Source organism: Plectropomus leopardus, chromosome 15 (assembly GCF_008729295.1).
Source record: "Plectropomus leopardus isolate mb chromosome 15, YSFRI_Pleo_2.0, whole genome shotgun sequence".
NCBI lineage: Eukaryota > Metazoa > Chordata > Actinopteri > Perciformes > Serranidae > Plectropomus > Plectropomus leopardus.
The window spans coordinates 4390522-4406772 of record NC_056477.1 but is presented as its reverse complement, the minus strand read 5'-3'; the positions used below and the strand labels follow the sequence as shown (position 1 = coordinate 4406772).

At 42.3% G+C, this 16251-nt stretch overlaps 1 protein-coding gene across 3 annotated transcripts in view; it reads left to right on the top strand.

Moving 5' to 3' along the window:
* The window catches only part of LOC121954396 (inactive ubiquitin carboxyl-terminal hydrolase 54-like), a 54254-nt gene extending 42964 nt beyond the window's left edge, over positions 1-11290 (top strand). For all 3 annotated transcript variants that reach the window (XM_042501872.1, XM_042501873.1, XM_042501871.1), the window contains 6 exons: positions 912-1095; positions 2869-3764; positions 5781-5875; positions 6782-6898; positions 10125-10380; positions 10689-11290. In XM_042501872.1, the coding sequence (XP_042357806.1) occupies positions 912-1095; positions 2869-3764; positions 5781-5875; positions 6782-6898; positions 10125-10380; positions 10689-11284 (2144 nt within the window). In that variant the 3' untranslated portion in view covers positions 11285-11290. The remainder of the gene's footprint in view (positions 1-911; positions 1096-2868; positions 3765-5780; positions 5876-6781; positions 6899-10124; positions 10381-10688) is intronic.
* The last annotated feature ends 4961 nt before the right edge of the window (positions 11291-16251 follow it).

The following is a 16251-nucleotide window of genomic DNA, read 5'->3' as shown; positions in this document are numbered from 1 at the left end:
ACCTGCCACACACACACACACACATAATATCTCATACCAAATATTCACACTGTGAATGAGGTCACCGCACCCCCCGCCCACCAGCCCTCTGCTTTGTTGCTAATGGCAACCAGAGGCAGCACAGTGGCCTGCTGATAACAGCTCGACATCAGCCAGTGAGATTCCAGCGTGTCTGTGTGTCTCTGAGAACATATACAATATTTAGACTTTCATTTTGTTTGATCTGTCAATCACACACACACACACACACACACACACACACACACACACACACACACACACACACTCACACACACTCACAAACACACTCACAAGCACACACAGCCTCGTCCAGCACCCTGTCGTCACTGCAGGAAACTCAGAGCTAATTAGACCGCACAGTTTTGCATTTCTTCATCTGTTTTTGTCAGAGTTGTTAACAGACAGATTTAAGACATGCATCAAATATTTAAAATGGAAGGGAACAAATAGCGAAGCGGTGAGTCAAGCCTCCTCTCTTCTAACAGAAGCCCGTCAGAGCCGCCTCACTCTCCAGAAGCTTGACTGCCTGGTTTGAGTTAGTTTGGTCCGACATGTTTGGTTATTATTCTGTTAATTTAATGTTCTGTCAATATAATTTCACCATTTCATCACTGAGAACCAAATCAGAATTATTGATCTTTCTCATGCCTGCCATTCCCATAACACACACACACACACACACACACACACACACACACACACACACACACACACAGTCACAGCACCATCATGTCAGCAGTCTGATATTTGATTTTGTGTCAGGTGTGTTTTTTTCATGAAATCATCATAAGTTATTTTCTGCATGCTTCTTTTCTTTATTCATTCTTTCCTCTCTTTGTGTTTTTTTCTTTCTGTTGTATATTTTGTGTTGACATGTGACCTGGCTGCAGCCAAACTGCAGCTGGTGGCGTCTGAGAGCGGAGCTAGTAGTCACAGCCGGCTGCAGCGCTGCATGAGGAGAGCCCGCAGTCTGCAGCAACGCATGCAACTGCAGCAGCAGCAGGACTCAGAGGCAGGCAGACAGCAACCGCAGCAACAACAGGAGGAGGGGCAGCAGCTGCAGGAACAGCCCAGGTACCACCTGTAGTCTGCTCAGCCAATCGGAAGTAGTACTAGCTCTCAACAATAATGTGTGTGAAATATTTTAGCTGTAAAAGCTGCATTCTGTCTCTGTTTTACAAGTCTTTAAAAACTGGTGACGCTGCTAAATGAGGCTCATTTAATGTAGTTTAACATTTTAGTGATGCACTTGATGTCAAAGACTGAGATTAGAGGATGCATATCAACCTTATCTCTGTTTGTAACCATCCGCCCTGCGACTATATAGTATGTGTTGCCAGATACAGTCCGTCAGTCCAGGTTTTGGTGTGGGTCCCAACACGGTCTTGCTGTCGACGTCTGCAGTAGCCTAGTATGTTTAGCTGCACCATTTACAGCTAAAGAAGAAGAGGGTACCCCTGACAGTCAGTGACATCAGAGGTGCAGAAGCTGCACACATTCACTGCAACAACTGATGTTTGACAAGAAATAGTTTCAATCACTGCAGTCAGATGACACCTGAGAGATTACCACATTTGGATCTTAGGACTTAACAGAACAGACAGACAGCAACATGCAGTTATACACTTACAAATGATTATAATGGAGTCACAGGAATAACACACCAAGGAACTTCTGATTACTTTGATTTTAAATGGTATGGAGTTTATTTTAAAGTGTTTATTGATGTAAATTGACTAAACTATCTGTTAACGAACCTGGCGCTTGATGGTCTTAACTCAAGACTTTAATGTTAATTTTGCACATTTTATGCAGGAGATATACTTGCTGTTAACTACCCGTACTCGTACACATCCTCTGAGTCGGTACAGGTACAAAAATGCTCATGACACACACAAAGGCAAGGTTAAATAGCATATGTATCTCCAACCTTACACTCCCTGTTAAAGGTGGGAATGTTGCGCTGTTTTTCTGCCTCACTTTTCTACATAAAAGGTAAAAACTCTGAATCGGGGGCATGTTGTTTGGCCTTTACATTGGCAGTGGAGGTAATAACAGCGTGACTTCAAAGTCTGTTGTAAAAGGGACAAGTGTGACACTTTGACAGTGTGTAATGTGTTTGACCCACCACGGAGAGATTTAGCAGCAACAACTCAAAGAAAAATAGCAAATGAAAATATGTGTTAGTTTTGAAGACAGTGAAATCGAACAGCAAAAGGTTTTCATTGCAGCAGTATTTTGAAAGTCTGTGTAAAAAGGGCTAATAAAGAAGAATAAACTTGAAGTAATTGTGCAGCATCGAAGATGTCTTTGCTGAGATGTGTATTTTGAAAATGTGTCTCTAAAAAAGAGCAGATGCTATCGTTATCACTGTCTCAACGGGCATCGGGAAAAAGCACGAACGGTCCAAGCCGACCAGTCACAGATCTTGTTGTCTCCACATCGCATCTCCTCGCCTTATAGTCTGCTGTGGTTTATACATGCAGAAACAACAAAGCTATGCCTCAGAGACTCTCAACTCCTTTCAGAAATAATTCAATCATCCGTTTGTTGTTCTTTCTGCAGCCTGTAGGGGGCTCTAGCAGGACTTTAGAGATGTTATTGAGAGAAGTGTTGTCGTGACAACCGGCTCACTCAGGGTGTGAGCTATGGTGAGAGATCGTCGACACTCCCCAGGAAACAACCTCTGAAACACACACATACACACACACATACCAACCAGAGCTCTCAAATGACACCATCTGTTCCAGACATACTGCAGGCCAACACACACACACACACACACACACACACACACACACACACACACACACTTCCTCACCACCTCCTCTCTCTCTCTCTCTGCAGTGAAAAGCCTCTCCCGCTCCAAATACTTCTGACGGAGACACAAGGCGACCAACCAGCTGCCAGTGTGGACCAGCAGGCTCCGCCTCTCTCTCTCTGCCACATTAAGCCCCTCCCACCCAAAACAAACTCATTGTCTGACGGCACCTCCAACACCGGGGCCCCTACAGGTTCACCCAGGGAGGACAGTGGGACAGGAGGCCCATGCTCTCCTTTTGGGAAACCCCTCACCAACACTGGGTCCCTCCCTGCTCTGTGCATGGACAGCTGGGAGCAAAGTCCCTTGGGAGACTTAGCTCCGCCCCCTCCACCTGAGGAGGTGGAGAGTCCTGCCCAGTGGACCAGAACACCCCCTGTCTCTATTCCAACAAGGGCCCAGTCTCCGCCACCTGTTGGCACCAGCGACAGGTGTCATCTGATGATGGAGGAGGCGCCATATTTCCCCCGACCATCACAGATCACGCCCCCTGCATCTAGCCCCACCCCCAGGCTCGCTCCGCCCTCGTCCTCTTATCCAACCAGGAGCTGGTCCTGCTTACACCCCGACCCACCTGATGTTGTTGATTCTCTCGTTGACCCGCCAAACAGGTCGCCCATTTACTCACCCCCAGATTCCCCCGCCAACGTCCCCCTGCCGCCTCCTGTGAGTCGGCCCGGTCGGACCTCGTCCCCGCCCCCCAGCCAGGACTACAGAGCGACCCTGCCTGTGGAACGCTGGGCGGAGAACGTCAACAGATACTACGGCTCTTTAAATGCTACAGGAGGAGGCGGGGGAGCAGCGGCGTTGCCCGGTGAGGAGCTGTCGGAGCTGGACTCTCTGTACCAGGCCAGTCTGCTGGCTCCCAGCATGCACCGGGGCAGCCGAGGAGTCAGTCCGCAGCCAACCAACAACAAACCAGGTAGGAAATAAAGCCGTGTTTCCATCAAAACTCTTCAGTATACTATCTGTGGAGCCAAAAGTAACTCCTACAAACCTGCATCTGTGTATTGTTTCCACCTCTTATACGGTAAACGGACCGCACTCAAGTCTTCTGACCACTCAAAGCACTTTCACACTACACGTCACATTCACCCATTCACACACACGTTCACGCACTGGTGACCAAGGCTCCCATACATGGTGCCACCTGCTACTCAGTAACACGCACTCACACTCCGATGGCGCAGCATCGTGAGCAATTTGGGGTTCAGTATCTTGCCAAAGGGGTTTTTGACATGTTGAGTGTTGACTGGAGGAGCCGGGGATCGAAGCGCTGTCCTTTGGATTAGAGGACGACCCGCTCTACCTCTGAGTCACAGCAGCCCGATGTGGGCGGGGTTTATTCCCTTGGTGCTCCGTCCGGCAGCACTCGCTGTATTTCCTTGTTCACTGGAGATTCAGAGTGAAGTCTGCACCCCGTTTAGTGCCCACAGAATAGGGATGCATGGCGACATTTTCAAAACGTATAAAGGAGCAGGCTGGAGTGAGCGTCTCTCTCAGGGATATTTATAAATAGCGGGTTTATGCTTTGACTCCTTCTCAGGCAACAGCAGGCATTTGGTGCTGCTGGAGCGCACAGGAACAACGCTCTGAAACGTTTTGTTCTCAGAGAGAGGATTACAATATTAGCAGTTTACATAATCCGGTCACAATTAATATACTTTTTTAAACGCATGAAGATTCACTGCATCTGCATCCAAGAGAGACGACAAAAACGGATGAAATGGTCAAAGATGTCATACTGAAATTTAAGGTGTGTTGATGGATTCAAGTCATCGACTCATGCATTAGAAATTATGAGTAAATGTTCCACCTCAAAAGTTGATGGCAGTCGGCCCAGTAAATTAAAACAGAAATATTAGTCTGCAGCTGTGATTACAGGCTGCAAAACTTTATTTTACTTTATGTTGTAGTTTACTAATGTAGGTAAAACCTACATGGTGTGAACAGTTCAGCGCTGAGCGCAGAGTGTTGATTCTCTACTGACAAACAAACTGTGTTTTAGCTCCACCTTTTAGAGTCTTATCTGTGTGCTCGGTACCCCAAGCAGAGGGGTGACAAAAAATAGGGACAGCTCTGAATGAACCAAAGGTAATATCCACAACTTTTCACAATGGAAACGAAAAAAGATACGTACCGGACTTAAAGTCCGTGTAAAGTGAATTCAGAGATATGAAAATTGTTGAAAACATGTTACAAAGACCTTTTACTATATAGTACTGAATTGTGGAGTTAGATGGTTGACTGTTTTTTCACCATTTTCCTGTTTAAAGATTTTTTGGGCGGGCCTAAAACCATAGCTCGATGACGCACTGGAGCTATACTCGGCATAACTCCGCCCCCGACAATGCAGCAGTATAAAAACGAGAAGCATCATTAGCATAGTCCCAGGATTGGGCGTGGCCTCCGCTCCTCCAGCGGACACGCCCCCAGCGGACACGCCCCCAGCATTTCGGATCAGACAATATTGTGCATGTTTTCATGATTTGGAGACCTTTCACATGCTAGGTGATTTTTTTGGTCATTCAAATTTGGTCAGGTGTTAAATAACATATCTTTCTGCGATGTGACAAACTCACAACACATTTTAATTATCACTTTACACGGACTTTAAATGAACCGACCTGCTTGGTGCAGGAAAAAACAGGTAAATAAATATGTTATTAAGTTATATTTACTGCAGTTGTTTTCCTATTTGTCGAGCTCCTGATTAACACTAAGGTAACGTTAACAAAACTCACCTCTGTAATAAAAGCAGGTGGATGGTTTGTCAAGATTACTGTCCCTGTGAGATCTGCAGACTACAGAAAAGTGACACCAGTGGCACAGTGGTGGTGCCGCACTGCTGCAACACAACCAGTACTGTTACTACTGCATCTGCTGTTCATATTAACGTGTGTGTGTGTGTGTGTGGTGTATGTTTGTGTGTGTTTAGGTGTGAGGAGAATGCTGCCAGGATCTGGACGCTCCAAAACACCGACTGCTGAGATCGAGAGATATGCCTACAGATCACCGGTCACACCTCATAAGGTACAACTGACTAAGTGTGTGTGTGTGTGTGTTTGTGTGTGTGTGTGTGTGTGTGTGTGTGTGTGTGTGTGTGTTTGTGTGTGTTGCAGTCTTTGTTTTACACATGTTTTTGTGTGAAGTAATTTCACGGCTGTCAAACAGCTCCATGAGCCCAATTTCTTTTGTTAATGTTTTCTCTCTGTGGCCTCATTAGCCATTTGTGACTTTAGTCTAATTACTTTTTAGGTTTTGCAGTTTTTAAACGGTTGTTTAGAAGTTTAAATAATGTCAGCATGTACTGTAAAACAAATGATTAGAGCAGTCGTATTTTCACTTGAATCAGCCCAGATTATTGATTTTTTTTAAGCAGATTGGATGTAAACTGGATGTGACCGATTCATTGTGTACGATACTGCTGACACTCATGCATGAAGCTCACAATGAATGCGCTGTAGTATGAAACGCAGCGGTAGGTCCTCACTGTGAAACAGGAAATGCATGTCCTTGTCCCAGTCTGTGATGTTTAAGGACACAATTCTGTAGAGGAAATGTCCACAGAATGATTATGATTTTGAAAAACCTGCAAAATTAAGTGTTACACGTTAACATTTAACATAATCTACATGTTTACACTTTTTGTTAGACAGTTGTTTGTATATATTACACAGATATCATTAGATTTAATTACAATTTTAAAAAGGGTGAACTCTATTTTCCTGATTAAAGACTGTTTTCAGATGTTGGGGATTATTTTATCATTAGCGATTAATCTCCACATCACATGCTCAAATGGTCACTTAGTTCGAAAAATGTCAGGAATGTGTGTTTTTATGAATGAATAAATTGAGCTTTTGCTACCAGGAGGGGAATGTGGATATTGAAAAAAAATAAAGTTTGTAAAACTGTTGACCTCTGACCTTCGTACAGCCGCCTTCAGGTGAAGACGAGAGCTACAGCGCAGATAACCTGCGACGCATCGCCCGCAGCCTGAGTGGAACAGTCATCGGGTCCCGACCCCAAAACCTCGGACCTTCCCACAGCTGCGTAAGTAACTCACACACACACACACACACTCCTCTTGATCCCGCAGCAGGGAAGCACATCAGCTGTGTGTGTGTCTCAGTCTCTTTATTTCATTTGATGACGTGCTGCCACCTTGTGTTCATACGATGTAACTGCAGAGTCTTTCAGTTTCTGCTCTTCACTCAAAGATCTTCACTGGTTCTGGTTCTGTTTAGAACAATAATAACAAAAACGCACCTCTGATTCATAAAACACGGCAGCTTTGAGGCAGAATGAGGAGGATTTGTCAGCTGCAGTTTGTTAACACAACATTCAAAGTTGTCCTCTCAGAGCCGGCTCAGCGGCTCTTCTTTGATGCCGCTTCTGATCTGGCACCTGGTCGCTGTGTTTTTGTGCAGTCCGGTCCTCGCACTCTGCTGCTGAAAGGCTGATGTCCAGAAATGTCAGAATAAACACAGCACAATAAGAAAATACAGGCAGGGTCTCTGCAGATAACGATACCTTCACACACTTCTAGTCAGTCAAAAGTGAAAATTTAGAGGGATTATTTTTATTTTTATTTTTTTTCTCTATTTTTTTTCTCTTTAAAATGTATCCATGTATATTTTTATTTTTTAAATCTTTTTGTGGGTTATTTTCTTCTTTTTTTCTTAATTTTGGGGTAATTTTGTAACTTTTTAACTATTTTTTTGTTAATATTTGAGCAATGTCTTTTAAAGTTGCCTTTTCCCCATGATTTTGAAAGGAATCAGACCAATTTGCTGAGGATTCAGGGAATTGTTTTTTGTTTCTTTTTTTTGGTTTATCTTTAGAAAAGTCCTGCTCATTCTGCCTCTCAGTTTTATAAAAGGGCAGTGAAATGATATCATAGTGTTTAACAGCCAATCAGTGCTCGATGCACAAAGAGGACAGAGATTTTATAGTTTTTATAGAAAATATATAAAAGAGCAGACAGACTTTAAACTGCTGTTCACAGATTTATACTTATGAAGTGGTTCTTTCTGCCTTTTTAAAGACCTCTTTCTTAACAGAGGAACATCTAGGAACTCTTTTTTTCTGGGTAAATGATAAAATGGTGTGAAATTAAAAAATCGCTCTGTATCACCGTCTTCCCTGCTGCAGATTTGGAGCACTGTTCGTGTTCAGAAATGTCTGCAGCAGTGAAAATGTTCGGTGTGAAACCCTGTGAACGTGTGAGCTCTGCAGCGGTGCAGTTCTCTGGAGCTGCAGCCTGTGTTTCTCTGCACAGCCTGCTCCTCTCACGCTGCCTCTCTCTGTTGCCGCTGGCGTTCAGCCATCTTGTATTCAGCCCTCAGGAATCGCCTCAGGCCAGCGCATTAAAGATTGATCACTGATTTAGTTCTTCCATTAAGCTTTTAACCTCTGCGCTCGCTGCGAGGCGAAGCCGGCCTGATGTGTACCGACAGCTGAGGTTTGACTCCAGATATCAGCGTCTGCGGGAGGAATCCTGATGTTTAACTTTAGCCGGAGCGTTTTATTCTGCGTCTGAGTGTTGATTTTATCTGTAATAGACCCACTGAAACTCACACGGGTGGAGTTTTAAACTAAAAACATGCCGACCCCTGACCTGCAATCAGCGATCCTCATTAATGATTCAACCACTGACATGAAGAGAAATCAGCTGTGCTCAAGAAAAACATCAATTTTACTGTTTTTTCTCACTACATACATAAAGAATTACCCTCATCTGTGATCTTACTGCTGACGCCGCAGATGAGACACCTGAACTCCCATCACAGACGGTGACACACCCCATCCCGCCAGGAAAAACAGTCATACATGTCTACTGGCATTGAGAAAGGAGTCTATCGGCTACTTTTAGTCGGTTTTGCTGCATTTAAGAAACCTCACATACGCTGGATATAAAAAATAAGCATCATCTTGATTCCAAGTTTACATAACGTATCGACTTAAAAAGTGACGTGTCCAAAAAAAACATAATTACAGATTTTAAGTCACAAATGTAACTCATCTTCATCTTTTTTTTCTGGAAAACAAAAACTTGCATCTTGAAGGAGTACTTCGACTCTAAATGATCAGTTACTCACCTTGTGTTACGTTGAATTTGTTCAGAAAAATGTGGTTTTTTTTGCCCGCCTCCACAATAACTGAAGAAGCCAAAAACCAAAGCAGAGGAGGGTTATGTTTAAAAACTGCAAAGCTATGTCAAAGTATCCATTTACAAACTCTCACAGAAGTCGAGCAGTTTGATCTAAGTCTCTTTTTTACAGTTTTATGCTCAGTTTTTCCCAAACGGGAAACTGAGCATAAAACAACTTCTCGATGCTCTCTTCAAAACCTGAATCCACCGAACAAAACAGTGATTTGATCTCACTAAACGCTGGAGCTGCAGGTCTACGGCTGCCTTTATACGTTAGTTTGTTTGTGTTTGTCTGACTATCTTCATTTCCTGCGTCCTCACAAGAGAAAACCTCCCTACTTCTCGTGACCTCACGTGTTGTTGAACAGGGACCTTTATGAGCTTAGTTATTTAATGATGATGATGATGATGATGATGATAGTAATAATAATAATAATAATAATAATAATAATAATAATAACAACAATAATAAACTTTCTATGTATAGCATCTTTCATACAAGAAATGCAGCCCAACTACAAAAATAAACTAAATGCACCCAGTGCTTCACATCAGAAACACATAAAAGACAAAAAGACGTAACTAAAAGACGTAATAAAATAAAAACGGAATAGGATACATAGAATACATCTTCAGATGGATCTGATAAAGCTAGTAAAATTAAGATAAAATAAGATAATAATTAACACAATTTTAACACCAACATTTTAATGACAAATTCAATTAAACACAGGGTGACTAACTGATATACAAATGTCCATTTAGGGAGTAAAGTATTCATTTAAAGATATAAGGTTTTCAAAATGTCAATTTTATTTTGTCATTTCTCACCTTTTTATTCCTTCATCATGTTAATTTTTCATTTATTTTCTCCTCTCCATTTTCTTTCTCCAATATTGTTTCCCATCCCTCCTTTTTTATACCTATTTTCACTTTTTATTCTTTTCTTTTCCTTTCCCATTGTTATTATTATATGTTATTTTGTTTTAACATCCTGCTTTTCTTCATTTATCGCATCTTTTATTTTTATTTAATTTATTTTAATCCTTTCTTTGTTCCAACATCCTCATTTTCTTCATCTCTTTTCATTTGCTCCTCTTATTTGTCCTCCTCCTCGCCCTGAAGGACCCCTCTGTGTCCAGACCTCCTCTCAGGCACTCCTCCTCTTCCTCCTCCCTCCTCCGACGCCCGAGCACCTCCTCCCTGCACATCCCCTCCTCCCCCACCTCCTTCACTACAGATCACTCCTACCACCACCACCTCCTCCAACACCACCAACCCCGACACCACGGCCCCTCAGCTCCTGCACCTCCTCCACAGCACCCTCCCTTGCAGACATCACGGCCCCCGAGCTCGGGCCACTCCACCTGGGGACACTCAGGTAACCCGCTGGCCCTTCACCTCCACTCTCACCTCCACTCTCCACCAGCACCAAAAAAACTCCACAACCACCACCAAATTCTAGTTTCCTGGCGTCTCCTCTCAGCAGGAGGTCCTTCACAAGTCTGAAATTCAGCAAACATTAAAAGATTTGATCTTTTTTAGCGGCTCACTGATTTCAGAAGTTTGACAAATTAAGATTCAGAGCACGATGATGGACTTTGTCACTCAGCGTTTTGTTTACAGCTTTTTCACATTGTATTCTAATTGTTTTTCCCATTTCCTCCTCCTCCTCCTCCTCCTCCTCAGGATCTGGACCAGGCGTCCAGCAGCAGTTTCTGGTTGTGTCTGACAGGCATCAGGCTCTCTCAGGTCAAAGCCTCCACAGCGTCGCGCTGAATTACGGCACTCTGCCCCGAGCTCCTCGCCGAGCGCCGCCTCCCTCCTCCTCCACCGCCTCCCTCCCCAGACCCAGAGCCGGCCCTGCTCCTCCGCCGCCGGGCCAACAGAGTCTCTATGCCACCCTGTCCCGCCCTCGCCGCCCTGCCAACACAACCACTAACGGTCACTACCGGCAACCATCGCTGCCCAGTAAAGTCAACGGGTCCTCCCAGTACGCTCAGCACCACGTCAGGGTGCCGGGGGAGGCCCCCGCCCAGCCGCTCCGCCTTGATGTGCCCCCTGAGACCGACTGGCGCCGTGACTACAGGACTGTCGGCTCCTCCTGGGACCCCCGCGCCGCCCGCCAACACCTGCCCCTCCAGCGGACTGACTCCCGCCAGCCTCCCCGGACCCGCAGGGACCCCCAGCTGTGCTCGCTCTGCCAGCAGCTCCCCGCGGAGCCGTCACGCCCCTACTGCCCATCCTGTGGCGCTTACGTGGCTCGGTTCCGCCCGGTCAGCTGATCTGCGCAGAGGAATCCAGCTCCGGATGTCTCATATACATCAAAATGAAATTTCCTCTTTTTTTGTGTGTTTGAAATGTGCCAACGTTTCTTTGAATCCAAACTGCCCGTAATCCTGTGGTCACGCTGGAGGATATCTCGCTTTGGTCTCACGGCTGCAGAAGCTTCATCCGGGGAAACAAACCAGGTCGCCTCGCAGAAATCTGCCACTTTAAGAACTTCAGTAGTTTCTTCTCTCCTGCATCGGTTTCCCCCGAGAGGCAGCTGCTTCACCCCAAACCTCGGCTGTTTTTACTCCGCGTTTTGTCCCCGGCCCGTCTCGCCCGGCCCTCCCCAGTCTGGACGCTCACCACAACGCCGCAGAGTGAACAAGTTCACACAGACGAATCTCCTGCATACAGTCTACGAATGTCTGCTGGATTTAAGCACAGTTAGATTTCTTATCAAGACAAAGCACCGTGATACAGACCAGGACGACGAGGAGGAGGCTGATGACGACGATGATGGTGATGATGATGATGGTGGTGATGATGATGATGATGAGATCATGAAGAACCTGCTGTCTGTCAGACTGATGAAGTTTGATCCAAATGTGAGAGAAAGTGACGCATCGATCATCAGTAAACAGGAAGGAGCCGTTCATCTTCATCTGCTGGGTGTCAGATTCATAATCAGCGATGAGTTTATTCAGTGGTAAGAAAAAACAAATCAGAGTTATTCTTTGATCTGCATCTATTTTGAGATATTTTTCAAGCAAAAATACTAAAACAGGTTCCAGTTTCACGTATCGTTTTGATTTGGATTGTCAGTCAGACAAAACGACATCACGCTGTCGACTCCATTATCCTTTAATTAACCTTTATCTGCAGTTAACTGCCTTTATCTTATAGTTTAGTGACTAAAAAATCTACACAAGTGATTAGCTGTGCATCAAAAATTCATTTAAAATATGCCCAAAGCATTTATTTTGAAGTTATAATAATGTTGTTTATGTGGCAATATATTTGTATATAATTAAGGTACTTGTGATTAATTTCTGTATGAAAGAAAAAAAATGATGCAGAGCAAATAATTCACTTTGACAAAGCAAAAAGTTGAATATTGATTCCAGTTTGTGCCGTGCTACAACGAACAAAAACGTCTATCAGTGTTTTGATTATTTCTTTTAATAATTGGCTAATTATTATTAATGAAAATAATATTAAGCTTCAGTACATATAGTGCTTTTCAAAGTTGCAAAACAATGAAAAAAAAAATGAATCACTTTAAAAAGTTATACGACATGGAACAAAAGGAGCTACATAAGAGAGTAAAATAAAACAATATCAATGAAATAAAAGTCAAGCCTTTGCATAGAAAATGGTTTTTCAGAGGTGACTTAAAGATAAAGGTGAGTTCAAAGTTTATGAAAATTCAGTTTATAGTGAAAAAAAAGATATTTGCATTTGTGAAACTGGAATTAATTCTTATATGATGCAGGTTTGTCCTGAAAAACAACAAACAGACAGAAGTAATTCCTCTTAATCATCAGTTAAGACGCACTCAGCGTGTGGTGGTGTATTTTTTCTGCCTGTTTTCTTATTTTCTCATTATTTTCTATGTTTTTGGACATTTAATGGCGCTCAGGTGAGGTCAGGGCTTTATCAAAACCACGGGGTCGACATTTTATCACCCTGGACGATTATTGTGTCCGATATTTGGCATTTTGCTGATTATCCGTATCGGTATTTTATTTTAACGATTACCGATAAATTAATTAAGTGAAAAGTGCAAATAAAGTGTCAGCATAGGAGGAACTTTTACTTTGTAAAGACCCAGAAAGTTATTTTTATTTATTCATTTTTATTAAAACTGTAGCTGGGAAGTTGCTGTATATGATATTGAATTTTTCAGTTTCGAGGAAACATTTGAACATTTAAACAAAGCTTTGCCTTTAAGTTTGTTATATTCCAAATTCAAAATACTGATTTTCATTTTATTGTAAATGCATATATTGGTCTCGTAAACTGCTCATAATCGGTATCAGTATTTGCCCTGAAAAACCATTATTGGTCGACCCCAAATAAAAAGGTAGCGACGAAAGTGCAGACATCTGAGAGAGACAGCGCAGAAAAAATGCAGATATTCTGAGGATAATCCTGCATTTTATACCCTGTAAAAACAAGATTAATCACTTGTGCTCGAGTGAATCTGACACCAGGTGGGCGGAGGAGAGAAACCGTTCCAGATGCTTCAGGTGACGATCGATGTGTCAGACAGCAGGTTTCAGATGGACGTCGAGGCGTGACAGGAAGTGAAAGAGCTTCTTTTCTGCCGTCTGTGTCTCAGAATATAAATCTACTCTACTTATTACTCTATTTATTTTTGTAGGCTTGTCAGACTGAGTTGTGCATAGATGAAACTATTCTACCTGAATATAATCTACTACTATAGTCTAATTTTCTAAAGGTAGTTAGTCGCCTTGTTTGGGATGTGGAGCCTTCTTATACTGTACACGAGGCTGTTAGAGATTAATAACTAAAGCTTTTATTTTGACAGCTAATATTTAGCATGATGTTTTATTATAGCCTTGAGAGACTTTGGTGTACATTTATGTATCGATGATATATGCAGATCTTTTTTAGCGCAGCAACATTTAACTGATTTAGTGCACTTCAGAAGTGTTGATAGATTTATTTCACGTGCTCGTTGCTGGTTTCTGTTGACGAGTCTCCCATTTTGTTCAGGGAGGCGCTCCTCGTTATCGGCTTGTTTTTGTACTTTAAAGCGGTTTCATAGGTTTATCGAAGGAACATCTAAAAAAAAACAGGAATGCTGTTTTCATAACAGATTGAGTGATTTCTGCAGAGCTGATCGGTCGCACTGCCAAGAACCCAGCGACCCCGCCCGGCTGGTGCTCCAGGTGAGCCAAAACAAACAAACCCAGGTCTGGTCTGAAGTCAAACATTCATTCTCAGATTTCGCCTGCAGTTTACTGCAAATTACTGAAGATATTGATAATAATATGAGTTGTTTTGTCCTGATTTATTGATTCTCTACCTGCTGTTTGATTGCCAGCAAATCTTTTTTTCAGAGTAAAATCCAAGTTTAATTTAACTCTGAGTTCAGACCAGACCCCAGTTCATCATAATAGCAATGAAGTTATTTTTTCACCGTGTCAAATTTGATGGGGTTTTTTCTTTTTCTTTTTTCCTTTTTTTTTGCATTTTGCTTCGCCAGATTTTATTTTGTTGATTTTGGTATATTTTTGATGCTTATTTTTCTACACTGTAGAGTTAACAGAGATGATTAAAACGTTTAAAGGAAAAGTTCAGAGTCTTTTATTTATTTATTTTTTCGTAGGAAATCATGTTTTTAAGCTGTTTGCCTGCTGAGCCATGACATCAGACGCCTGAAACAAATCATTTTATTCTCCTTTCTGTTTCTTATTTCGATGCTTTAATTTACTGTTCACTAAACCCCTCTGCGGTCGTCCAATCACAGCTCAGCAGCCGTAATTAGACACAGCAGGTGCATCAGTGTTTATTTACAAAAACATGTATTTTCTTACATGTTAGTTTATTTATTTATTTATTGTGCCCTCTAGGAATATCAATCATACTGTTTTTTATTCATGTTAAGAATGACATTTATCTGTTTTTGCAAATGAACCCTTTATAAGATTATGAGATGTTTTTAAAGAAATAAGTTTCAACACTGGCCTTAAAACTATCTGCTGAACTGAAAGTGTTTTCTGAGGTCATAAACAAAGTCTTTATTTATTTTATTTAACCTTTATTTAACCAGGTTGGTCCCACTGAGATTAAGAATCTGTTTTTCAAGGGAGACCTGGCCAAGACGGCCAGCAGTGAGACAAAATCCAATTCACAAGCACTAAAAAAAGCATGAACACAGAAATATCCACCAGTCAAAAGGGACTTCTCAACAATTTCATATAAAATCTGCACTTTAACTCATCTGCTGATGAAGATCATGTGATGTGATGGAAAGCTCCAGATCAGCTCCTGAGTGAACTCTGAGGTGAGAATCGTGTTTATCAGATGTTTCGATGCTCAGAAACTCAAATAACTGTTTATACAAACGTTTATCCTCCAGTATTCAGACTTTTACCTGCATGGATTACACAAGTTAATGTGTTAATATTGTTCAGAAAATCCTGTCAGGTGAAACTGTCTCGTTAATGTTTCTTTTCTTGCAGACGACGTGATGAACGCGGTCGACCGCATCAGTGCTGATATCGACGTCTGGATTCAGCCTTTTGATCTGAAGGTAAATCTCACAAGCAACTACAATAATTTATTATTATATTCTGTCCCTACAGCTCAAGGCAGATTAGGTTTAATACTTTAAAGACTTTTTTAAAAATTCCCCTCAGCAGCTTTACAGCAGCTGGTCTCTTTACTGCTGCACGCTGCCATCTTCTGGACAAATGAATGGATACAAAAACACTGAAACATAAAATAACAGTTGCTTTCACTATCAGTATTGTTTTTCTACTCTGAATATTAAGCAAAATATTTCACATTAGGATACTCAGATCCGTTTACTCGTGAGTCACTTTTGCAAAATGACATAACGCCAGTGCATAGATTCTTCTAGGATTTTAGCACATTTCTAGGATTTTGGGCCATTTCTAGGAATATAGCGTGTTTCTTGGATCTCAAAACATTTCTTGGATTTTAGGACATTTCCAGGATTAAGCAAATTTTTAAATTTTGAGAATGTTTCTAGGATTTTATTGCCTTTCTAGGTTTTCAGGACGTTGGATTTCAGGATGTTTTAGGACATCAGGATTTAGCTTGGACCTCTGAGGGTGCAGGGATCCTCCACTGGCTGTTTTTTTTAATAAACCAGCTCTTTTTTTGATGCTGTTTTAAGCACCCTGACACCTTATAATTATACTGAAAGTCCAAAATCAGTTCCTATGGTGAATCTTTTTATTTTTATTGTGAATTAGAAACTGGGGGC